Raw genomic sequence first — 25,876 nt, 5'->3', positions numbered from 1 at the left:
GAGAGAAGGCATTGGCTGGCTGGGAGCCATGGGGAATGACAGAGACAGTGTGTGTCATTGTCCCCTCTGCCCTGAGAATTGGCCTCTACAAGGACATTTGCTTTCCTGGCAGGACTGAGCTTGTCCTGCAGTGGGCTGTGGAGGCTGGCCCTGGGATTCAGCCCGTGAGGGCACTGGGCTCTAGAAAGCAGCTGTACAGAGCAATTGCATTCACTGCAGCTCTGCCAGGGACACCTCGGTGCTGCTCTGCTCACAGGCTGAGGAGACCCAGGCCACTGCAGCCTCTCCACGGCACCCTCAGATGATTCTGCACTGAAGGAAATCCACGTGTCCTCTGCTGCATGGGACAAAATCTGCATGGGGTAGCTGGGGAACCTGATAGTTCCCGATCTTGAGAACTTTCTATGATTTTATTTCTTGATTTACTTTTTGTACGATAAAAACCTTTGTCAGTTTTGTCTATCATTTGTTGCACACACTGAAGTATACATAATAGTGCTGATGATATCACTATGAAAATACTCAACACATATAAACCTATTTTAAAAAATTTTCTTGACTAAGGTGGGACCCTCAGGGCATCACTGCTCCAACTTCCCTGCTCAAGCAGAATCAGCCCAGAGCACCTGGCACATGATACTCTCCAGGTGGTTCTGGAATATCGCCAGACAGAGAGGCTTCAGTTCATTGGGCAATCGGCTACAGTGCACAGTCTTCAAAAGTGCAAAGCTCTTATCTCACATTCAGCTGGAACTTCCTGTGCATCATTTTCTGCCTCTTATCCTAGTGCTGGGCATCACAGTGAAGAACCTGGATCCACCTTTTGGAACCCTGCCTTCATATCCTTATAGACATTTGATGAGTTGGCCACTTAGTTGTTTCATCCCAAGGCAGAACAGCCTTAGCTCCCTCAGCCTTTGTTCACTAAAGAGCTGCTCCACTCTACTAATCATCTTTCATCTCCTGTCCTGGACATTCTCCAGAAGATCCATCACTCTTTTGCACCAAGGAGCCCAGAATGGGACACAGCACTCCAGATTCCCCTCACCAGGGCTGAGGGGAGCCTCACCTCCCTCGCCCTGCTGGCAATGCTCTTCCTAATGCACCCCAGGGCACCACTGGCTTCTTGGCCACCAGGACAGACTGCTGGCTCATGGGGAGCTTCTTGTCCACCAGGACCCCCAGGTCCTTCTCTGAAGAGCTGCTCACCAGCAGGTCAGTGTTTCCCTGTGCTCCGGCATGGGGCATTTCCTCCCCAGGTGCAGAACCCTGCATTTGCCTTGGCTGAATTTCAGAAGGTTCCTCTGTGCCCATCCCTCCAACCTGTCACAGCCCATCTGAAGGGCTGCACAGCCCTCTCGGACATGGGAAACTCCTTCTCACTTGGTGTTCTCAGGGAACTTGTTAAGGAAACTCTCTACCCCTTAATCTGAGTCACTGATATATAGCACACTGTAACCAGTTGTAAATTTATCTTATTTGCACAGTTTGCTAGCATAACCTGCAATTTTCATAGTGTGTTTACTGAAGATAACCTGTATGTGGATCAAGGGCTGGAAGGCAGGTGGATCCTGCCCCAGACACCACTCTACATGGAGCAGTTAGGGATCCACATAACACTTTACCTGAGTGAGCACAGGCTTGTGCTCTGCTGTTCATATTCCTTGGCCACAGAACAACCACAGACAAGGCGTTGTAACACAGGAGCATGTGGGCAGCTCCCACATGGTACTGGCTACTTCCTACACCTGCCAGGCCTTGCCTTCATCTACAGGTGCACCAACAACTTCCCACAAAACACTTATTTGCCATTTGACAGTGAGAAGTATGTGCAGGGTTGACTGGAGCTAAGTAAGAGGAAGTCAGTGGAATGCAGATTAAAGACAAAAAGAAGAAGGTGGGGAACGGATGGCAGACACAGAGGAGAAGAAGGGCTGACAGAAGGAATTGTAGTGCAAGTGAGAGTTAGATACAGAGAGAGGCCTGGAGTGACAAGGAGACAATGATGGACAGATAAACTGTCAGCATCTGAGGCGAGGAAGAAGGCAAGGCCAGGAAACAGAGGAGCTAATGAGTAAGAAGTCTTGTGCAGCACCCACAAGTGGAAAGCAGCTCCTGTATGTGCAGGACAAGTTTGTGCTCAGCTCTCTCAGCACTCTCACCACTGTGATCACCCTCAGCACAGTTGTATGTGCCAGAGTCATTGAGAAAGGCATGTTCTATTGAGAGGCTGATACTGTCTCCTTTTATATTGCTGCTCTTGAAATGGCTCTCAAAACCCTTCTCCACAGCTGAGGTACCAAGCTGTATTGCAGAAGCCAGTTGGGTCAGACTGGAATTCTTCTCTGAAGATAGAATAAACCAGTACATAGCTGTGTTGGAGGATTTCTTCTCGGAACATTCCAGATTCACAGACTGGCCTTCTTTTATCACCATGTCTGGAGACTGTTCCAGGGCTAAGACTGGAAAGGAAAAGTAGAAGCGGTGAGTTGGAAAAAATTGGGAAAATCTCAATTAGACACTCTGGGTTGTTAGGGAAAGGGTGAGAAGAATTAGGGCAGACAAGGGAACAGTGCAAGGCATGGGACAGCACTGCAGATCAGCAGGAGAATTTCCAATCTCTCCTCAGTAGGCAAGATGCATTCCTGGGCAGTTTGATTTCAAAATCAGGAACCATCTATGGGCTGCACAAAGATTGACAAATAGAGGGCCATTGGAGAAGATTTCAGGGATTCCTGGCCGTCACAATAACTGCTTATCTGCCATGCAGAAAGCTCTGCAGAATGAAGCTGTGCCAGGAAGTGGCTAGACAGCTGGGAGAGTAGCACTGGGATCAGTGGAGGTGCTCAGGGCTGCGTTGGGTTCACTTACCCAGAGGGGCCAGCACGGCCACAAAGAAACAGCAGGGAAGCATGGGGGGGAAAGCCCCTACCCTCTCAGCAAGCTGCCTCTTGTAGCTGCCCAAAGGTATGTGGAGAGGGAGCCGTGAGTGAGGGTGAGACATCTCGGGGTGGGGCTGGCCAAGAAATGAGAGAAGGCATTGGCGATTGCTCAGGGACAGAGACAGTCTGTGTCATTGTTCCCCTCTGCCCTGAGAATTGGCCTCTACAAGGACATTTGCTTTCCTGGCAGGACTGAGCTTGTCCTGCAGTGGGCTGTGGAGGCTGGCCCTGGGATTCAGCCCGTGAGGGCACTGGGCTCTAGAAAGCAGCTGTACAGAGCAATTGCATTCACTGCAGCTCTGCCAGGGACACCTCGGTGCTGCTCTGCTCACAGGCTGAGGAGACCCAGGCCACTGCAGCCTCTCCACGGCACTCTCAGGTGATTCTGCTCTGAAGGAAATCCACGTGTCCTCTGCTGCATGGGACAAAATCTGCATGGGATAGCTGGGGAACCTGATGAGCACAGGGATAAACAGCATCTGGGCCAGTGGCAAGGGGTGAATGGAACACAGAGAAGGAGCAATAGGCCATTCTGACTAAGTGTGGTGGCAGCACATTTCCCTCATCTTTCCTGTGCCTAGAGCTCTGCCTGAGAATGGTGAAGGAGAAACAAGTGGAAATGGGTGAGGATCCCTGGTGGAACTTCTGTCTCATAACGCTAGGAAGGAGAAGGCTCGTGGGGTGTCACCCAATTGAGTGTTTCACTGTTTCTTCTTGACCTCACTGTCTCCACTAATTTTTCTGCCATTTACAGACTGCTTCTCACTTTCCTCCTTCCACATGTTTCTGTTTGTTCCCCTGTCCTTTCTCTCCTGTTATACCTATTCTTTTCGTATTCCCTATTCTATTCCCCATCCATCTCTCCTTCCTTTCTGTCTGCTATGTCAACTCATGGTTTGAGAATGAGGATGTGGAACAGTTCATACATCCCTTTCCTTCTCCACAAACTGGAAGTACAAGGCAAACTGATCCTTGGCCCCACCGGTCTGAAAGGGAATGGGCACACAGCTCTGCAGCTGGGACCCCATGTTACACCTCTATCCTGTGGCCTAGCCCTCTGATGTTTATAATGTAATCCAATCTTCCCATTATCCCAGGACTGTAGGCAAAGAGCCCCAGGCAGCAGCAGATACTCATGCCTACCATCACTTCCTGAGCCTTTCTTTCTGCCCTCCTGCTACTTTAATTTCCTGTCTTCCCTTTAGTGTTCATTCTTTCATAGATTTTTGCTTTTTTATCGTCCTTCCTTCTCTCTTGCTTTCTTCCTCGCCTTCCTCCCTTTCTGGCTTGTGTTCCCACTTCCCTCCCAGCTATGTCCTTTCTTCCTGCAGTTTTTCTGCCTTCCCTCCTCACTTCCCTCCTTCCTTTCCGCTGACCTTCTTTTCTTCTTGGGAATCTTCTGAATTCACTATGGGAATAATGGTGATAACAGAGTTTTAGTTCTAGTTGAGCACTGCTTACCCTAAATGCAGGACTTTACAGTGTCCCATGGTCTGCCAGAGAACAGGTACACATTCAGTTGGAAAGGAGCATCTTTGAAAGATCTGACCCAAACTGGCTAAAAGGAGATTTCCTCCCATTCAACATGACGTTTAGTATGGAAACTGTGGGTAGCTGGCCATGTGCTGCCTGTCATGGCTCAGGGACAGGCTGGGCAACAGGTCACTGCATGCTGACTAACAGTATTGTGTATCCCATGGATTTACTTGAATTTTGTTTCTCTCTTCCTTGTAATTTTCTGGTATTATTGCTCTGTTTGGATCTCATCCTCATTTCTACCCTTTTCCCATCCCACCAGGGGAAGAGGGTAGTGAGGGAGTGCCTGTAACACCCCTGGCTGACAAGGCTTTTACCACAAGAACCTGAGCACCAGACAGCATCTCTATGTCCCTACAGCAATGGCATGATCTGCAGCTCCCCTGACCAAGCCTGTGTTTCACAGTCCAGCAAGGAATTTCCAGCTTCTATTCTTGATGGATTATGAAAATTTAGGTGAGGATAAGATTCCTCTGACCCTCTGCACTGTCCTTTGCATTGAGGGTAATGAAGTGCAGGTGAATCAGGGCAGCCCTCGCGTCTACAAGCAAGCAACCATCTCCAGAGAGAATGGACTAGAGAGCTACAGAAGGAGGAGGCAGAAGCCTGAAATGGGCTCTTCAAAGTGAGAAATGGAGAGTAACTGTCATAAATGAAAGGTTTCAGAAACAAGTGAAAATAACTGACTGGAAGATTTAAAAATGCGTCTGCAAAGTTTTCCAAGATGCTTCCAGTTCTACAGGCACTGAAAATGTTAAATACTTCCTTCTTTGTGGCCTACACCATCTATGTGCACAAAGAAACAGTGCACAAAGTAGGGGTGCCTGAAAGTCTTTATTAATTTCTCATAATTTTTGCTTGTCCAGACCCAAAAGAACAGAAATGATGATGAGAAAATGCAGGTCACACCAAACCAGCGTCTCAGTTGGCGGCGATGGTGGACTGGATCCAGGAGACGTAGTTGCAAACCTTGGTGTAAACTCCAGGATGACCCTTCTGGGCACAGCCATAACCCCAGGAGACAATGCCCTGGAGCTCTCCATTGCAGGCCACGGGACCGCCGGAATCTCCCTGTGCACACAAAAGGTATGGATATTCAGCAAATGGCATCAGCCTCAGCAAGGAGCCAGAGATCCCTGAGATCACTGACTCTGCAGGAAGCCCTGCCGGGGGTACTCTGCACAAAAGTTCTACAAAGGCTGTTCCTGATTCACACTCTCCACCTGATGCTACCATGCCTGACTTGAGCTCCAAGGGCACCACAGCTAGAGATGAGTCAGCTGCCTGTTTTTGCCGGATGCGGTACTTGGCAAACCTTCAGGATATGTGTGCCCAAGGGCTCTGCTGTCATTCAAAAACTCAGATTTACCAGTGCAGTGAGTACAGCTGACTGTGTAATGTGAAGGCCTCTTCAGCTGGGAAAAGGCAGGAGAGAAATGACTGGGAAAGGAGAGGCTGATGAGTTACCTGGCAGGAGTCTTTTCCTCCCTCCACGTATCCTACACACATCATGTTCTTGGTAATTTGCCCAGGGTAGGCATCAGAGCACTGCTGGGCAGAGAGGACCGGAGCGTTCAGGCACTGCAGCTGGTCTGGGTAGTTAGCTGCAAAGAAAAAGGGAGAGATGGTTGATGGCATTGCTGAGTCCTTTCCAGAGCTCGGAGAAGATGTTAGCAGCAAAGCAAATGCTGGACACCACGTTCTAGCAGCCATCCTGCTTCCTGTCAACAGCAAGCACAGCATGGGTCCCTGCTGGAGAGATGGAACAAATTCTACCCATGGGCCAACCATTCTGCACTGCAGCCACCTTTTCTGGTACCTGGAAGTTCATCAATTGGCAAGAGTGGACCTCTCTTGTGATACCTACACTGGAAGAAAGCTGAGCCCCAGGAAAACCATCCTCTCCTCTGGTGCAGGTTTAGATGTCATCAGTGGAATAGACACCTCTCACCATGCACATTTCTGACCATCGGTGTGAGAGAACAGAGATCTCTGGTAGGAATTCAAGATCCACAGCCCCAGACTTCACCCTTATTCTCAGAGAACGGACAACTCTGTTGACATTAACTCTGCAGTCCCTACACTGACGCGTCACTCAAAAAAGCTGTCCCACAGCACTTCCCTGTGTTTTAGCCTGTCCTGTTGGGGGCTAATGGCCAGGTCTTAGAGACTGTCCTGGGCCCCCAAGGCTCTGTACATTCCCCCAGAGTACTCACAGCCACTGCTGAGAGTGTTGCCCCAGCCGGAGATCAGGCAGGTGGTGCCGGCGGCCACGCAGCTGGTAGGCAGAGGAATGGTTTGGACAGCATTGCTGAGCTTGGCTGGGGTGGCCAGCTTGATGAGCATGATGTCATTGTCCAGGGTGTAGGAGCTGTAGCCAGAGTGGCGGATGACTTTAGCAGAGTTGATGAACTGCTGTGTGGATTCGGTGAGCTCCAGGTTGTGTTTCCCGAGCTGCACTTGGATGCGACTGGAAAACACAAGGCACAGTGTGTCCTTTACTGCTATGGGCAGGTTGAGAGAAACCTCCCTGTCACTGAGTGCACTTGCTCCAACATCACTGCCACAGAAGCCTTCTGGGGCAAGGGATCTTTCTTGTCCTGCAGGGAGCCCTGGGGATCCACACTGAGACTTTAACCCACTCCAAGCATGGGTGGTGAATTTCTGCAGGTTTGTAAACACATGACAGCAGCTGAACACAGAGCAGCACTAGATACAAATATTCTGAGACGAGGCAAACAGCTCCAGTCTGACCTCAATCCTCTTCCTGTTCTCCAGGAAGAATGCCTTAGCAAGATTCATGCAACTGGTAAGAAATCACAGCCCAGACCTCTCTGCTTGATTATCCCATTGTTATTTCAGAAAATGCTCTGCCTTCACAGGAACATTTGCAGAAGTGGAAAAGCCCTCAGGATGCCTCAGCCTGGCTTCCTGAATGATCCACCCATCCCTTGGCTGTCTCCGGCGAGAATGGAGGCACTTACATGTTTCTATCTCACAGCTCAGAATTCCTGCTAGAAGTGAACTGGAAGACAGAAGTAGTTTATAGAAGGATGTAATTTTTCCACTCACGATTTGTAGCAGTGAGCAGCCGACACGACCCACTGGCTGCTGATGAGGGAACCTCCACAGAAGTGATATCCAGAATTCAGGGACACCTGATAGGGCACAGAGTTCTTTGCACAGGTGTAGCCTCCCACAATCTTGTCATCATCATCTTCAGCAAAGGTGGGGAAGGCAACTGGGAGACAAGAAGTGCCATGTGTCAACAGCTGGCCTAAGGGAATGTGGCCTGCAATCTGCCCTGTGCCTGCCTGTCTGAAGCCCCTCACTTGTAGGCTCCCCTTCTGTGGACACTCAGGGCAGCGCTGGTGGGCAGGTCTAAGGCACCTGCATTTGCTGCACCCTCAAAGAAGGGGATCAGACTTACACTGGTGCCTCACGTATCTGCAACTAAAGCCCTGCTGGCTACTCCCTGAGGGAACACAGGGACACAGAAATGTTCTTCTTGGATCAGATCATGTGTGTGTCTTTCCCTGGATCCTGTCTACTGAAACAGTCAAGGGCTGACTGAGGGAAAAAGTAAAAACTACTGTGCAGTGATATTTTCTTGGAACACCCACCGAGGGTCCAAAATTTTGCAGCTGCCTTAGGACTTCTTGGTCCAGAACTATTCCCTATGCACTCCTCAGTCCTGAAGGAGAAGGCAGCCTTTTTCTGAAGCTGTGGCCACAACTCCATAGCTGGGTTGGGAACCCCTATGAAGGTGTTCATTCCCAGCTTGTGGCACAAGGCATTATGAGTGGACAGAAGATGGAAGCTGCAGGGCTCTGACTTGTGCATGTCAAAACTGGTCTTGACTTTCCCACAACAGGCTACCTTGCAGTTTTGATTTAGAAAATCAATTTCCTATTAAATGAAAGAAATAGAAATAAAAAATATACTCACCAGCCACCCCAATAAAGGTGAGGAACAGCAGGCACTTCATGGTCCTGAGTCAACCTCAAACCCAGACTGGTTGAGTTGATGTGGGAGCTGCTAGAAATACGTTTTTGGTGATGGTCTTATCTCTAGTCCAAGGTTTTCTCCAGACAAAAAGCACACAGTGGAAAATTTGAAGATCCAAATGTGGGTATTAGCAGGCATTGGTAGAATGTGCAAATGTCATACACGTTAATCATAAACCTCTGCTAAGATAGAGAGCTATTTTAATTATTCTGTAAGGTAGCCTTCAATCTAAAAATACCTTTTGGCTTTGGAAGATGTGTAGTTGTTTGTCTGTCTCATTCTTATACACAGCACCTGTAGAACAAGAATAACAACCCTCAAACCTCCTTCAGATTTCTCTGTGCTGATGGTATCATTCTTAAAAATGCATGTTTTTACCCAAAGTTGCATATTTTAGAGAGTGGACAGAGAGATACATTGCATTTTTTTGGGAAAAAAACTCCAAAAACTCCAGCAAACCCTATGGTTAACTTTGTTAAATTTATTTTAGTTTTTTTTTTTGGAAAAAACCCCAAAAACTTAGTTAAAACTATTGGTTAACTTTGTTAAATTTATTTTAGCAAATTCCTTTACTTGAATAATGTGTGTTTTCATCATATGCAATATAGTGTTTTTCTAAATCAAATTCCTCCACTGTAATTTCAAAAGGGAGCATAGAGAAACGATCCTGTACCCCCCACTGCTTCCCAAGTTAAATAGTTCAAATGTGGGAATGCTCAGCATCTCCCTTTTTTAATTTCTCACTGCTAACCTGTATTAAAATATCTGCCCAAGTACCAAACCATGCTTTTATTCATCTTTGGAATGTTCTACAGACTCATTTTTGCCACACAAGAATTTCAGTACAATGCTGATGTTTATGAGTGTAATGTAGACGAGCAATGATATTGTGAACACAAATAGTGAGGTCTTCTGAAACCCCGCACTGCAGGAGTGGGGATTTCTGTCATGACGCAAAGTTTACTAAAGCTTAATGCTTTGCTGAATAATCACGTTCATTCTCCAAGCAGCTGCCAACTTTATCATGTCAGCTCCTGAAAGACACAGGATTCTCTCCAGAGACATTAAAGAGAAGGCATAAGTGTGGAGATGCTGGAACAGCTTGAGGCTCTATAAAGGAATACTCTTCCTCTCCATTTCTTGATTAATTTTTTTGGGTCCTGGAGGAGTGATATGCACAGTGTCACTGTCCAGAGGGAAATTTTTCTTCATGTTGAAGTACAAGTCCAAGGCCAGGGCCTCCTCCAAGGTGGTGCATGAATTCTATTGGCTTTTAAACTGGTATTAGTGCACAGCTTTCTTACAAGCATGTTGTATCCTGTGAAAGAAGGAAGGATTAGAAGCTTCCTGTGGGAAAGCAAAATGTCCATAATAGGACTAAGAGGGTCAAAAATTACCAAAGCTGTCCAATCTGGTCATAACTAAGTGGAGCAAGAAAAATCCAGTTTACTAGAGGGTTTCATTTGATCTGTGGATTTCTGTTTTCTTTGTGCAAAACATGCCACTGGTATAGAAGCAGACCCAGGTTTTAGAACAATATTTTTCCTGATCTATAGCTTTCATATCCTGTAAGGTAACACTTAGACTATGATTGCTTCACTTTCCTTCCTTTCATGGGGTTTTTCATTCAGTTTAATGGGCACAGAAATTTTAGGTGAATTAGCAAGTGAGCACTTGAATCAGGAAGCTTGACCATACCTGCCTTTGTCTTGGTACTTTTTTTTGGTTTTTCTTTGTTATTTATTTAATCATCTCTGATCTTTAACAAATATATGAAGATGCCAGCCTGGTCAGGGAGAGAGAAATGGCAATCGTTTCTCACAGTGGCTTGTGAGAATTTTAGGGACTTGGTGACATATAAATTATTCTTAACAAATTGAAGTGCATCATATAGGGCTGGCTGATAATCCCCCAGAAGAACATTGCCATGGCTACCGGAGCCTGGGCTAGCTCTTAGAATTCCAGCACCATGCCAGGAGTGGGGAACTGCCTCGGTATGGGGATTTATCAGAGGCAGAGCCTTTAGAGCCACTTGCGGTATGGTGCCAGACACAAGCCATGACAGGGACCAGGCAGAAGAGAAAGGAGGAGGCTGTCCACCTTGAGGCTGCACAAGTAAAGAGATCAGAAACGAAGAGCCCAGGGCACGCCTGTGCAAGGGGTTTTATACAGATACAAGTCAGGGGGCAGATACAAACAGAGAACCAATAGGGAAAATCCTCAGGGGATGAGCGAGGGGATTACATCAAGTGTCTAAGTCCAAGTGGGATAGGAGGGTGGAAAGGATGGGTCACATGGGCCAATGGGGCTTCGAGGAGTAGAGGAATTCCAAAAGGGTGTTGCAGTCAGGGATTGGCCGAAGGTTAAAGTGGCAGAGAAGGTTCTGGAACAAAAGGGGCTGGGTTGCCTTGACAGGCAGGAAAAGAGCGGGAACAAGAGGTGGGGAATGGTATGAGGGACAGCTTTGAGGGCAGGGATAAACCCAGGGATAAACCAACTCAGGGAGAACATGGGGGTACAACAGAACAAACCACTTAAAAAGGAAGCAATAAAATGAATTCGAACTGCAACATGTTGCGTTTCGTTTTGCGGTGGGGGCACCCCATGGATGTCCCCAGAGGGGCCCGTAGGCTATGAGTTGGCTGGCAGCAGCAGGCAGGCAAGGAGACTCCACACGGCTTCTGAGGGTGCTGATTAGATGAGGGTTTATTGGGGGTTCCATCCCCGGGAACAGCATGGTAACTGAGGGAGAAGGGGGGAAGGGGGAAGGAGGGGGAGCTTGGGGGAGGGAACGGGCAAGAGGGGAGGAAGAGGCTGAGAGAGAGGAAGGGCTAAGAGAGCGACTGATTTCATAGCACAGCTTAAGAGGGAGATTGAAGTGGGTGCGGAGTCAGACTTGGGCCAATGGGATTACAGGTACATGATGGTTCAGGGCAGGACCACAGGCTTAGAATATACCATATATTTTGGAGGGGTGAGACAGGGCATACCATTTAAACAAAATGGAACACGACAGCAACAGAACATGATCTCTGAGGTTCCCTAAGCTACTTGCTTAAATCAGCAGAGGAGACTCCTGACCTCTTCCTAGGCTACCGCTAAAGCTCACAGCCAACAATCTGGATCATAGCTCCTGTGACACTTGCGTTCCTCAGTCTTTGACAACAGGTATCTAGTGAACATACCTCACCCAAGCCCCTCTCATTCTCTCTGACACCCCTTCTAGAGGCTCCCATAAAGCCCAGAATTCCATATTGTTCTGCTCATGGGGCGAACTGATGTCAAATGAAGGCAAATGGTGTTTGTTCCTCAGTCTTTGACAACAGGTATCTAGTGAACATACCTCACCCAAGCCCCTCTCATTCTCTCTGACACCCCTTCTAGAGGCTCCCATAAAGCCCAGAATTCCATATTGTTCTGCTCATGGGGCGAACTGATGTCAAATGAAGGCAAATGGTGTTTCTGACTCATGATTCAGAGCTCATCCAGCAAGCAGTCTCAGAGCAGCCCTTCAGGTCTTTCCATGACAACTTTGGAGGATGAACAGACCCCTCTGAATTACAGCTGAAATTAGAACACCCTCTGATACCCTCCTTTCTTTCTTTCTTTAGAAGAAGAAATTCCTGTCTGAAACATAAATAAAATCCTCAGGGGATGAGCGAGGGGATTACATCAAGTGTCTAAGTCCAAGTGGGATAGGAGGGTGGAAAGGATGGGTCACATGGGCCAATGGGGCTTCGAGGAGTAGAGGAATTCCAAAAGGGTGTTGCAGTCAGGGATTGGCCGAAGGTTAAAGTGGCAGAGAAGGTTCTGGAACAAAAGGGGCTGGGTTGCCTTGACAGGCAGGAAAAGAGCGGGAACAAGAGGTGGGGAATGGTATGAGGGACAGCTTTGAGGGCAGGGATAAACCCAGGGATAAACCAACTCAGGGAGAACATGGGGGTACAACAGAACAAACCACTTAAAAAGGAAGCAATAAAATGAATTCGAACTGCAACATGTTGCGTTTCGTTTTGCGGTGGGGGCACCCCATGGATGTCCCCAGAGGGGCCCGTAGGCTATGAGTTGGCTGGCAGCAGCAGGCAGGCAAGGAGACTCCACACGGCTTCTGAGGGTGCTGATTAGATGAGGGTTTATTGGGGGTTCCATCCCCGGGAACAGCATGGTAACTGAGGGAGAAGGGGGGAAGGGGGAAGGAGGGGGAGCTTGGGGGAGGGAACGGGCAAGAGGGGAGGAAGAGGCTGAGAGAGAGGAAGGGCTAAGAGAGCGACTGATTTCATAGCACAGCTTAAGAGGGAGATTGAAGTGGGTGCGGAGTCAGACTTGGGCCAATGGGATTACAGGTACATGATGGTTCAGGGCAGGACCACAGGCTTAGAATATACCATATATTTTGGAGGGGTGAGACAGGGCATACCATTTAAACAAAATGGAACACGACAGCAACAGAACATGATCTCTGAGGTTCCCTAAGCTACTTGCTTAAATCAGCAAGAGGAGACTCCTGACCTCTTCCTAGGCTACCGCTAAAGCTCACAGCCAACAATCTGGATCATAGCTCCTGTGACACTTGCGCTTTTCTTTTAGTATAGTTTTAATGTAGAATTTTAATGTAATATATATCATAACATAATAAACCAGCCTTCTTAAAACATGGAGTCCAGACTCATGTCTCCACACAATGGGCACCAGACACAACATCTGGTTACCACCGAGCACGTGCATTGATGGTCACCCCAGGAGTGACCTGAAGAACCAGGACCCTGAAGATGGGCAGCGTTCATAGCCATGGCTGCAGACAGAAGAGCCTTTTGAAGTTTCCCGGACATTGTGTCCAGAGACCGCAGAGCAGCAGAGCTGCACAGCTGATCCGTCAAGGACACTGTCTCAAGGTACTGTTAACTCTTCCCTTCCTAAATACTACCCTTTGCAGGATGGTGTTTGAAATCTGGGAAAAGATACCTGTGGAATCTCAGGTAACTCGGGTTCCATTTTCTGCATCAGATGAGAAAGTTATTAACCTCTGGCAAAGGTGGAAGCGCGAGGACAGAATATGTTGGGGAGACATTTTTTAAATAAATGGGCAGGAGATCTTTCTCCTTTTTAATGCCTTTATTAAAGAGAATCAGCTCAGGTGGGGAGAAATCGACGGGTCACGCCCATGCAGCCGCTGTTCCCAGGAGTGGCACGAAGGAGGAGGGTGATGCAGCTTTGTCCGCTGGTTTGCAGGCAGAGCTGGGGACTGCGCCCTCACAAGAGATTAGCAGATTCCTGCTTTTCGGTCCAACACTTCGGGTCCTCTCCCTAGTTAACATCTTTAGGGTGAGAGGCAAAAAGGATCCAAGCAGGCACTGGACTATGCGCCCATCCTTAGACATCACCTAGGTCCCCTAATTCTATGTTGGCTCGTTGTTTTTAAGGGTTTTCCTGGAAAATTGTAAGATTTAGTGCAATGCATTTCTCATCTGCATACTAGCTCTGATGCCACTCCCATGCCCTCCTGCTGCCAGGTCCCAGTGTCTCCCCCTGGTAAGCACCAGGGGGACAATGGCTAATCACCAACCATTAACAGGCAACTGAAGAAGAACTCTTAACAATGAAGCTAACTTAACAGCAACTGGTCCAACCAGTTTTAACTCTGCAACCTTAAAAAAATAGATAACTTTTTATTCATAACAATTTTTATGAGTTTTTCAAATGGACAAAATTCCATGGATTTTTTACAGATTTGATACACTCCCTCGATTTAGATATTTGGGATTTCACGGAGTCTGTTTTTGAGTGGGTATTTGGCCGGGGTCTTGGACTGCCGAAAATTTATCTGGCGTTCTCAGCCCTCTTCCATGTTTTGAAGTGAAGAGAGGCTGTGGTGGCGTTTGTGGCTGACTGTCGCAGCCGTGCGCCCTTCCCACCAGACATGGCAGGAGAGGAACCCATCGAAGAGGACGAACTGCTGGTTACCCCCCCGCATTGCCCACGGCTGAACAAGGGTCTTTCTCTGTGCACCTGGAGCGTGCGCAACGGAACCGCTTTCCTCCCCCCGGCTCTTTCTCTCTGGGGGATGGGGATCCGGCCCAACCCCGGCCAGCCCCGCGTGAGGCGCCGGTACCCGCGGCCCCGCCACCTCCTGGGGCAGCCCCACCATCTCTGGCAGACTTTGCCAGCGTCCCATTCGTGGCATCACCACCTCCCGCAGATTCGCCCATGTTGCCCGGCAATGCGATCAACAGCAATGGATACCCTGCGCCACGACCCGCAGCTGTGCTGCTGTCCCCGGGAGCTGCAGGAGCTGCCTCCGTGCCTTCTCCCTCTGCATCGTCGCCGGCAATTGAATTTTTCTCAAAAGAGATTCACTGTTGCATTTGAAGTTGGTTTGTTTTGGGATTTTTGATCCCATGTGCCTTTTTCAGAGAAGCAGGGCACCGTCCCATAGCTTTCTGATGTCTTGGTGGCATTCCATCCCTTAACATATTTCAAGGATGTGTAGTTTTGTCCTCTTCAATGCATGTCACTTCTCACCTTTCATCTCCTGTCTTTCCAGGCTGGGCCCTTGAGCAATCACCAGATTCAGTTGTCTGGGTGGGAGACACCGTGACTCTGGAATGTTCTGCATCAGGAAAAGATTTCATATACATGTACTGGTACAAGTTACCCAAGGAGAAGGATGCCAGAATGCAGCTGGTTGTATATTCAGTGGAAGGTGGCAAAGCAGATATTGAGAAGGAATTCAAAAATCGCTTCCAGAGCAATGGGACTAGGAACAACCATTTATCTGTGAAGATAGAGCATGCCCTACTCAATGACACAGGCACATATTTCTGTGCTGAACAAGATCCACAGTGACTCAATGGCTGAAGCAGCATGTCACAAACCTTTTCCAGCAAACAGGGATCTGCCACCCTCACACACTGAGCCCTGTGTTTGAGAGAAGCCCCTTTTCTTAGATGCCCACCAGCTCTTCAGGAAAAACACTGTATGAGTGTCTGTCTATCCATCTATCTGTTCATCTATCTGTCTTTAGCTTGGTCTCTAGCTGTTTTTCTGTTTTTTCCCATCTCCGAATCACCTTCGGATTCTTGTTTCTTCTTGTCATCGCTGTCTCACCTCATTCAGCCCCATTCCAAGCCTGCTTCTCACTTTCCTTCTTTCATATCTTTCTATCTGTCCCCTTGACCATTCTTCTCTGTTCTCTCATACCTAGTCCCTTCCTATTTCCTTTTCCCTCTTCTCATCAATCTCTCCTTCCTTGAAATCTGTTACAGCATTTCATGGCTTGGGAATCAGGATGTGGAAAAGTTCACACAGCACTTTCCCTCTCCACCAGCTGGAAAGACAAAGCCCACAGATCATTAGCCCCATTGGCCCCCTGGAATTCAACACACAGCCCAAGGTACACCAATACCCAGTCACCTGAACACTCAGATTTTTGAGAATTGTCCCTGCCCAAAGGAAGAGACTGCCCTGGTGAGCCACAGAATGTCCCTGGTGACCAGGACAAGGACCAGGAGGAAGAAGTCCGAGGGGAATTTACCACAGGGGTTGTTGGTGTTTCTGAGCATCTTGTCTGGCCCACTACATCTCCTGCCGCTTGATGCAAGACACGAGGGCTGCCCTAACTTGCTTATTCCTCTTTATCTCCAGTTTGAAACAGAGAGCAAAGGTCCAGGGGAATGCTCACCTAAATTTTAATAATCCATCAAGAACAGAAGCTGGAAATTCCTTGCTACAGTGAGAAGCAGAGGCTTGGTCAGGGGCGCTGCAGCTCATGCCATAGTTGGGGGGACACAGAGATGCTGCCTGGTGCTCAAGTGGTTGTGGGTAAAGCCCCGTCAGTCACCGGCTGCTACCTCACTACCCCCTTCCGATGGTGGGATGGGAAAAAGGGTAGAACTGACAGGTTGATATCCAAACAGGGCAATAACAGGAGTAAATAACAAGGAAAAGAGAGAGAAATAAAAGTCAAGTAAATCCATGGGATACACAATATTGTCACTCAGCACCCATTGACCTGGTGCCCAGCCCATCCCTGAGCAGTAACAGGCAGCAGCTGGCCAGCTACCCACAGTTTCCAAACTGAAATTGAGGTTCACTGGGAGGAAATATGCTTTTGGGCAGTTTCGGTCAGCTCTCTCAGAAATGCTCCTTCCCAGCTGCTTGTGCACCTGTTCTCTGGCAGAGCATGAGACAATGTAAAGTCCTGGATTTGGGGTAAGCAGTGCTTAGCTAGAACTACAACTCTAATAACACCATTATTCCCATAGTGAATTCAGAACACAGCTCAGTGCCACAGTCTCCACAGGGTGATCCTGTCTCCTGCTTAGCGCTTGCATACACATTTCATCAGGACTTCCATTAAAATTTTTCCTTCAATGAAACACTTAATTTGGTGACACCTCACGAGCCCTCCCATTCCCAGCGTTATGAGACAGAAGATCCACCAGGGATCCTCACCCATTTCCACTTCTCTCTTCTTCCCTATTGTCAGGCAGAGCTCTAAGCACAGGAAGGAGAAGGGAATTCTGCTGCCACCACGCTTAGTCAGAATGGCCTGTCACTCCTTCCATGTGTCCCATCCACCCCTTGCCATTGTCCCAGAGGTTGTTTATCCCTGTGCTCATCGGGTTCCCCAGCTATCCCATGCAGATTTTGTCCCATGCAGCAGAGGACACGTGGATTTCCTGCAGTGCAGAATCATCTGAGGGTGCCGTGGAGAGGCTGCAGTGGCCTGGGTCTCCTCAGCCTGTGAGCAGAGCAGCACCGAGGTGTCCCTGGCAGAGCTGCAGTGAATGCAATTGCTCTGTACAGCTGCTTTCTAGAGCCCAGTGCTCTCATGGGCTAAATCCTAGGAGCAGCCTCCACAGCCCACTGCAGGACAAGCTCAGTCCTGCCAGGAAAGCAAATGTCCTCGTAGAGGCCAATTCTCAGGGCAGAGGGGACAATGACACACAATGTCTCTGTCATTCCCCATGGCTCCCAGCCAGCCAATGCCTTCTCTCATTTCTTGGCCAGCCCCACCCCGAGATGTCTCACCCTCACTCACGGCTCCCTCTCCACATACCTTTGGGCAGCTACAAGAGGCAGCTTGCTGAGAGGGTAGGGGCTTTCCCCCCATGCTTCCCTGCTGTTTCTTTGTGGCCGTGCTGGCCCCTCTGGGTAAGTGAACCCAACGCAGCCCTGAGCACCTCCACTGATCCCACTGCTGCTCTCCCAGCTGTCTAGCCACTTCCTGGCACTGCTTCATTCTGCAGAGCTTTCTGCATTGACGATAAGCAGTGAATGTGGGAGGAAGGAAACCCTGAATCTTCTGTAATGTCTGTCTATTTGTCAATCTTTGTGTAGTATGTAGATGATTTCTGGTTTTGGAATCAAACTGCCCAGGAATGCATCTTGCCTATTGAGGAGAGATTGGAAATTCACCTGCTGATCAGCAGTGCTGTCCCATGTCTTGAACTGGTCCCTTGGCAGCCCTATGTCATCTCACCCTTTCCCTACCAACCCACAGTGCTTAGCTGAGATTTTCCCAATTTTTCTTTCTCATGACTGCTCCTAATTATCCTTTCCAGTGTTAGCCTTGGAACAATCTCCAGACATGGTGATAAAAGAAGGCCAGTCCGTGAATCTGGACTGTTCCAAGAAGAAATCCTCCAACACAGCTATGTACTGGTTCATGCTGCCTTCAGAGAAGAATTCCAGTCTGACCCGGGTGGTTTACGCAATTGAAGGTGCTAATGCAGCGGTGGAGAAGGGTTATGAGAACCATTTCAAGAGCAGCAATATAAAAGGAGACAGTATCAGCCTCTCAATTGAACATGCCTTTCTCAATGACTCTGGCACATACTACTGTGCTGAGAGTGATCACAGTGGTGAGAGTGCTGAGAGAGCTGAGCACAAACTTTTCCCTGCACATACAGGAGCTGCTTTCCACATTGTGGGTGCTGCACGTGGCTTATCACTCATTAGCTGCTCTGCTTCCTGGCCTTGCCTTCCTCTCCTTCTCAGATGCTGATAGTTTATTTGTCCATCTTTGTCTCCCTTCCATTCCAGGCCTCCCTCTGCATTTAGCTCTTATTTGCACAACACTTCTTTCTGTCAGCCCTTTGTCTCCTCTCTGTCTCCCTTTCCTTCCCCACCTTCTCCTTTCTGTCTTTAATTTGCACTCCATTGTACTCCTCTTACTTAGCTCCAGTCAACCCTGCACATACTTCTCACTGTCAAATGGCAAATAAGTGTTTTGTGGGAAGTTGTTGGTGCACCTGCAGATGAAGGCAAGGACTGGCAGGTGCAGGAAGCACCCAGTAACATGTGGGAGCTGCCCACATGCTCCTCTGTTACAACGCCTTGTCTGTGGTTGTTCTGTGGCCAAGGAATATGAACAGCAGAGCACAAGCCTGTGCTCACTCAGGGAAAGTGTTATGTGGATCCCTAACTGCTCCACGTAGAGTGGTGTCTGGGGCAGGATCAAGCTGCCTTCCAGCCCTTGATCCGCATAAGTTTATCTTCAGTAAACACACTATAAAAGTTACAGGTTACATTAGCAAGCTGTGCATATAAGAGAAATTTCTCACAGGTTGCCGTGTTCTAAATATCAGTGACACAGATGAAGGGCTAGAGCGTCTCTTTATCAAGTTCCCTGAGAACACCAAGGGTGGAGGAGTTTCCCATACTCGAGAGGGCTGTGCAGCCCTTCAGATGGGCCTTGACAGGTTGAAGGAATGGGCACAGGGGAACCTTCTGAAATTCAGCCAAGGCAAATGCAGGGTCCTGCACGTGGGGAGGAATTGCCCCATGCCGGAGCACAGGGAAGCACTGCCCAGCTGGGAAGCAGCTCTTCAGAGAAGGACCTGGGGGTGCTGGTGCACAAGAAGCTCCCCATAAGGCACTAGTTTGTCCAGGGTGCCAAGAAGCCAATGGTGTCCTGGGGTGCATTAGGAAGAGCATTGCCAGCAGGGCGAGGGAGGTGAGGCAAATCTGGAGTGTTGTGTCCCGTTCTGGGCTCCTTTGTGCAAAAGACACATGGAGCTCGAGGAGCAGGTCCAGTGGATGAGAAAGGCAGTTAATAGAGTGGAGCAGCTCTTTAGTGAACAACGGCTGAAGGAGATGAGGCTGTTCTGCCTTGAGAAGAAGAGGGACCCTCCTCGGGGGTAAAATCCAGAGCCTTTATTAACTCCAGGTGCACCAGCCGAGCAGGGACCACGAGTCAGGGAAACAGCAGCCCACAAAGGGGGCGGGAACACGACACACCGACCAACGAGGGCGAACCGGGGAGTGAACAAACCCGTGAGAAACACGCCGGCCAGCCAGCAGGGAATGCGACAGGGAGGGACCCCCGCTCCCGATCCAATCACCCACCGAAGAAAGGAGAACCCTCCGGAACATGGGAAGGAGACAGTGGGCGACGGACAGGAACCCGGGGAGGGATTGACAGAAGGCAACCAGGGAAACAGGGGAGGAGAGAACGAATTGACACTCTCAGAGGGAGAGGTTCCAGGGGAGGGGGAAGGGGGATCCCAGGACCGAACCACCACAGCCCTAGGGGGCAACAGAACACACCAAACGAACCCCGCAACACAACAGCCCATGCCATGATTCTCTCCTGCATAACACACAGCCGCGCACAGCACAGGCCTGCACAGGGCACTCCAGGTGCTTCCCACCCTGCAGATTCCCATGCTAATGTCCAAGCTTCCCAGGACCTAAACACAGGGCCCCACACAGCAGCCATGCCTGTTCAACATCACTCACTCCTCAAATAGACTGTCCTCTGCAAGGCTCCCCATGCACTGCCCTGCCCTCTGCTCATCCCTGGGCATTGGAGACCCTTTGCATGGACACATCAGGCACAGCCTCCTCTCTGCTGGAGTGCTGCTGGTGGTGGGAGGATTTGGGGTTTCTACAAAGTAGCCCAATCTCATTGCATTTTTCTCCCACTTCTTTAGAGGAATCTGGGGTCTTCGCCGAATCTTCTCTGGGCAGCTTTGGGAAATGAATCCAATGTTACACACTCAGACATGCAGCAGAGGATTTGGGAGGATCTGGAGGCATTGCTGCTCTCCTCTGCTGACAGGACACAGAGGAACATCTTCACTGCAAAGCCCTTCAGAATCCTGAGCTGTCGGATCCCTTGCTGTCCTGTGTGGGCCAGCCTCACACTGCCGTGCACACAGCACAGCACGGATGTGCCGAGTCTGTCACTCCTCAGGGCCCAAACTCAGTGCACACAAACTACGAGTGTCTCCTCCTGCCTACAGGGATTTCCCACTGCCTTGGGCAGGTGACCAAGGCTGTGTGCAGCGCAGCAGAGGACATGTTTTTCTCCAGCTTTGTCCATTTGTGTCCTGGTGCTCTTTTGCAGAGAGTGCCACAATAAACAGGCAAGAAGAGCGTGTGTTCTTCCCTGGCATGGAGAAGGTCAGTGTGGAGCAGCACATCCTGTGGGGCACATCCTTCTCTTCAGAAATCTCTGCGAGGTGCAGTCTCTCAAGGGGCAGTCCCAGTGCAGAAGCAAAGGCAGCCTGTTCTCTCCTTGAGATGCCCCTTTGGATATGGTACAGAAGAACAGCTACAGAACTGTTCTCTGCCAGGCTCCAAGAGACACCAGCTTGGCAGGTCAGCAGCTTTTCCCAGACCAGGACAACATGTCAAGCCTGACTGGGAAAAGCAGGGATTCCACACTGCAGCTTGCAGGGTTGGGAGTCTGTGAGTGTGAGGCAGGCAAAGGAGGAGACAAACAGTTGGACACAGACACAAACATGGATTCCTGAGATCTCCCTCTCTTCCCATCAGTTTCTGCCATTTGTGCATTCCTGTGCACACGCTCAGGCTGCCACACAGCCCCATCCTGCTCCGTGACAGCTCTGAACTATGCCAGCTACTGAAGTCCCACCTACTCTTGCACACCCACGCTCACACACAGCAGGAAGCCAGAGGAGCAGAGTACAAGCACCTCAGGACTGCCTGCAGGTGTCATTCCCCACCGTTCCTGCACAGCCAACAGCCATGTGGCTTGTCACAAAGCTGGGTCACACAGCTGGGTGGGACATGGGGTGGCCATGCAGGGACTGAGCCAGCCAGGTCTGGGAAAGACAGATATTGTGACGGCCAGGAATCCCTGAAATCTTCTCCAATGGCCCTCTATTTGTCAAACTTTGTGCAGCCCATAGATGGTTCCTGGTTTTGGATGCAAACTGCTCAGGAATGCATCTTGCCTACTGAGGAGAGATTGGAAATTCACCTGATGATCAGCAGTGCTGTCTCATTCCTTGCACTGGTACCTTGTCTACCCTATTTCTTCTCACCCTTTCCATATCAACCCACAGTGCCTAGTTGAGATTTTTCTCATTTTTTCCTTCTCACTGCTTCTACTTTTCCTTTCCAGGGTTAGCCCTGGAACAGTCTCCAGACATGGTGATAAAAGAAGGCCAGTCCGTGAATCTTGAATGTTCTGAGAAGAAATCCACCAGTACTGCTATGTACTGGTTCGTGCTGCCTTCAGAGAAGAATTCCAGTCTCACCCTACTGGTTTCTGCATTAGAACGTGGTACCTCAGTTGTGGAGAAGAGTTTTGAGAGCCATTTCAAGAGCAGCAATATAAAAGGAGACAGTATCACCCTCTCAATTGAACATGCCTTTCTCAATGACTCTGGCACATACTACTGTGCTGAGGGTGATCACAGTGGTGAGAGTGCTGAGAGAGCTGAGCACAAACTTGTCCCTGCACAAACAGGAGCTGCTTTCCACCTTGTGGGTGCTGCACGAGCTTTCTCACTCATTATCTGCTCTGCTTATTTGCCTTTCTTTCCTCTTCCCAAATGCTGACAATTTATATTTCCTGCCTTCTCTCCTTGCCACTTCAGGCTTCCCTCTCCATTTAAGTCTTATTGGCACTACACTTCCTTCTTTCAGCCCTTTTTCTCCTCTATCGCTCTTCCCTTCCCCACCTTCTCCATTCTATCTTCAATCTGCCCTCCATTGTATTCCTCTTACTTAACTCCAGTCAACCCTGCTCCTACTTCTCACTGTTGGTTTGCTCATTTGTAAAATGGCAAAGAAGTACTTGTGTGGGAAGTTCTTGGTGCACCTGCAGATGAAGGCAAGGCCTGGCAGGTGTAGGAAGTAGCCAGTACCATGTGGGAGCTGCCCACATGCTCCTGTGTTACAACGCCTTGTCTGTGGTTGTTCTGTGGCCAAGGAATATGAACAGCAGAGCGCAAGCCTGTGCTTACTCAGGTAAAGTATTATGTGGATCCCTAACTGCTCCATGTAGAGTGATGACTGGGGTAGAATCTGTTATGAATAAAAAGTTATCTATTTTTGTTTAAGGTTACAGAGCTAAAAGCTTTTAGACCAATTGCTGTTAAGTTAGCTTCATTGTTAAGAGTTCTTCTTCACTTGCCCGTCAATGGTTGGCGATATAGCCATTGTCCTCCTGATGCTTGCCCGGGAGCAACACCTGGACATGGCAGCATCAGGAAAATAGGAGTGGCCTGAGACCACGTATGCAGATGAGAAATGCACTGCTCCAAATCTTCCCGTTTTCCAGGAAAACCCCTAAAAACAACGAGCCAATATAGAATTAGGGGACCTAGGTGATGTCTAAGGATGGGCACGAAGTCCAGTGCCTGCATGAATCCTTTTTGCTTCTCACCCTGACCTGAAAGGATGTTCACTAAGGAGGGGACCCGAAGTGTTGGACCAAAAAGTAAGAATCTGCTAATCTCCCATGAGGACGCAGTGCCCAGCTCTGTCTGCAGACCAGCGGACAAAGCTGCATCACCCTCCTCCTCCATGCCACTCTTGGGGACAGCTGCGGCGTGGGCGCAACCCGTCTACTTCTCCCCACCTGAGCTGAATTCTCTTTAATAAAGGCATTAAAAAAGAGAAAGATTTCCTGCCCATTTATTTCAGGATCCACCTGCCTTCCAGTCCTACATCCACATACAGTTTATCTTCAGCAAACATACTACAAAAATTACAGGTTATGCTAGCAAACTGAGCAGATAAGAGAAATTTCTCCCAGGTTACATCATTCTGTTCATCAGTGACTCAGATGAAGGGCTAGAGAGTCTCCTTATCAAGCTCCCTGATATCACCAAGTTAGGAGGAGTTTCCAGTACCCAAGAAGGCTGTGCCGCCCTTCAGAGGGAACTTGACAGGTTGGAGGGACGGGCACAGAGGAACCTTCTGAAATTCAGCCAGGGCAAATGCAGGGTTCCACAACTGGGGAGGAAATGCCCCATGCAGCAGCACAGGGAAGCACTGACCAGCTGGGAAGCAGCTCTTCAGAGAAGAACCTGGGGGTCCTGGAGGACAAGAAGCTCCCCATGAGCCAGCAGTCTGTCCTGGTGGCCAAGAAGCCAATGGTCTCCTGGGGTGCAATAGGAAGAGCATTGCCAGCAGGGCAAGGGAGGTGAGGCTCCACTCAGCCCTGGTGAGGGGAATCTGGAGTGCTGTGTCCCGTTCAGGGCTCCTTGGTGCAAAAGAGTGATGGATCTTCTGGAGAATGTCCAGGACAGGAGATGAAAGATGATTAGTAGAGTGGAGCAGCTCTTTAGTGAACAAAGGCTGAGGGGGCTGGGCCAGGTCTGCCTTGAGATGAAAGTTCCACCTGAATGTGAGATAAGAACTTTGCAGTGTTGAAGACCGTGCCCTGGAGCAGATTGCCCAAAGAAGTTGTGGAACCTCTCTCTCTGGAGATATTCGAGAACCAACTGGAGACAATCGTGTGCCAGGTGCTCTGGGATGACTCTGCTTGAGCAGGGAGGTTGGAGCAGTGACCCCCTGATGTCCCTTCTGAGCTGGCCCATGCCATGATTCTCTCCTGCATAACACACAGCCGCGCACAGCACAGGCCTGCACAGGGCACTCCAGGTGCTTCCCACCCTGCAGATTCCCATTCTAATGTCCAAGCTTCCCAGGACCTGAACACAGGGCCCCACACAGCAGCCGTGCCTGTTCAACATCACTCACTCCTCAAATAGACTGTCCTCTGCAAGGCTCCCCATGCACTGCCCTGCCCTCTGCTCACCCCTGGGAATTGGAGACTCTTTGCATGGACACATCAGGCACAGCCTCCTCTCTGCTGGAGTGCTGCTGGTGGTGGGAGGATTTGGGGTTTCTACAAAGTAGCCTAATCCCTTTGCATATTTCTCCCACTTCTTTGGAGGACTCTGGGGTCTTTGCTGAATCTTCTCTAGGCAGCTTTGGGAAATGAATGCAATGTGATGTGGCAGTCATATTTTCTGGAAAAATCTCTTTGCCCAGAATTTTGCTCCTGGGAAGCTGAGAAGGTGCAGAGGAAAAGGAAAATAATATTATCTCATTTGCTTCTCCAGTGTTGTGCTGCTTCGGAATGTGTTTGGACATTGTTTATCCGATATGTGGTTGTTTCATTGGTTTCATGTGAATTGTTTTGACTTATTGGTCATTCAGGGTCAAGCTGTGTCGGGGCTCTGGAGAGTCATGAGTTGTTCTTTAGTATCTTTGCGTTCTTCTGTAAGTATACTTTCTGTATTTTTTAGTATAGTTTAGTATAATATATTTTAAGTATTCTTTAATATAATGCAGTATCATAAAATAATAAATTAGCCTTCTACTAACATGGAATCAGATTCATCATTCCTTCATTCCTCTGGAAACCCAGCACATACAGAATGTGACACACTCAGACCTGCAGCAGAGGATTTGGGAGGATCTGGAGGCATTGCTGCTCTCCTCTGCTGACAGGACACAGAGGAACATCTTCACTGCAAAGCCCTTCAGAATCCTGAGCTGTCGGATCCCTTGCTGTCCTGTGTGGGCCAGCCTCACACTGCCGTGCACACAGCACAGCACGGATGTGCCGAGTCTGTCACTCCTCTGGGCCCAAACTCAGTGCACACAAACTACGAGTGTCTCTTCCTGCCTACAGGGATTTCCCACTGCCTTGGGCAGGTGACCAAGGCTGTGTGCAGAGCAGAGGACATGTTTTTCTCCAGCTTTGTCCATTTGTGTCCTGGTGCTCTTTTGCAGAGAGTGCTGCAATAAAGAGGCAAGAAGAGCGTGTGTTCTTCTCTGGCATGGAGAAGGTCAGTGTGGAGCAGCACATTCTGTGGGGCACATCCTTCTCCTCAGACATCTCTCTGAATTGAAGTGTCTACAAAAGGATAATCCCAGTGCAGAAGTAAAGGCAGCCTGTTCTCTCCTTGAGATGCCCTTTTCAAGTTATAGAAGAACAGCTACAGAACTGTTCTCTGCCAGGCTCTAAGAGACACCAGCTTGGCAGGTCAGCATCTTTTCCCATACCTGGTCAACACATCAGGCCTGATTGGGAGAAGCAGAGACTCCACTTTGCAGCTTCCTGGGGTGGCAGTCTGTGAGTGTGAGGGAGGCTAGGGAGGAGACAAACAGTTGGA

The 25,876-nt window shown here is 49.2% G+C and overlaps 2 protein-coding genes across 2 annotated transcripts; one reads left to right on the top strand and one right to left on the bottom strand.

Moving 5' to 3' along the window:
- Positions 1-5,399: 5,399 nt before the first annotated feature.
- LOC121342056 (trypsin-like) lies at positions 5,400-8,466 on the bottom strand. The gene is made up of 5 exons (XM_041416137.1): positions 8,427-8,466; positions 7,551-7,719; positions 6,695-6,948; positions 5,946-6,082; positions 5,400-5,549 (listed from the first exon to the last, which is right to left on the bottom strand). Exons 1-5 carry the CDS (start codon positions 8,464-8,466, stop codon positions 5,400-5,402), a joined length of 750 nt encoding a protein of 249 aa, XP_041272071.1.
- Positions 8,467-17,592: 9,126 nt separating this feature from the next.
- Positions 17,593-25,549, top strand: LOC121342058 (the record flags this gene model as incomplete). Its single annotated transcript, XM_041416138.1, has 4 exons — positions 17,593-17,639; positions 18,050-18,349; positions 21,862-22,161; positions 25,494-25,549. Coding segments are annotated over exons 1-4 (699 nt in total), but the record flags the coding sequence as incomplete, so codon positions are not given.
- Positions 25,550-25,876: the final 327 nt, after the last annotated feature.

Source organism: Onychostruthus taczanowskii, unplaced genomic scaffold (assembly GCF_017590055.1).
Source record: "Onychostruthus taczanowskii isolate IOZ18803 unplaced genomic scaffold, ASM1759005v1 scaffold509, whole genome shotgun sequence".
Taxonomy (NCBI): Eukaryota; Metazoa; Chordata; class Aves; order Passeriformes; family Passeridae; genus Onychostruthus; species Onychostruthus taczanowskii.
This window is presented reverse-complemented; position numbering and strand designations above follow the sequence as displayed.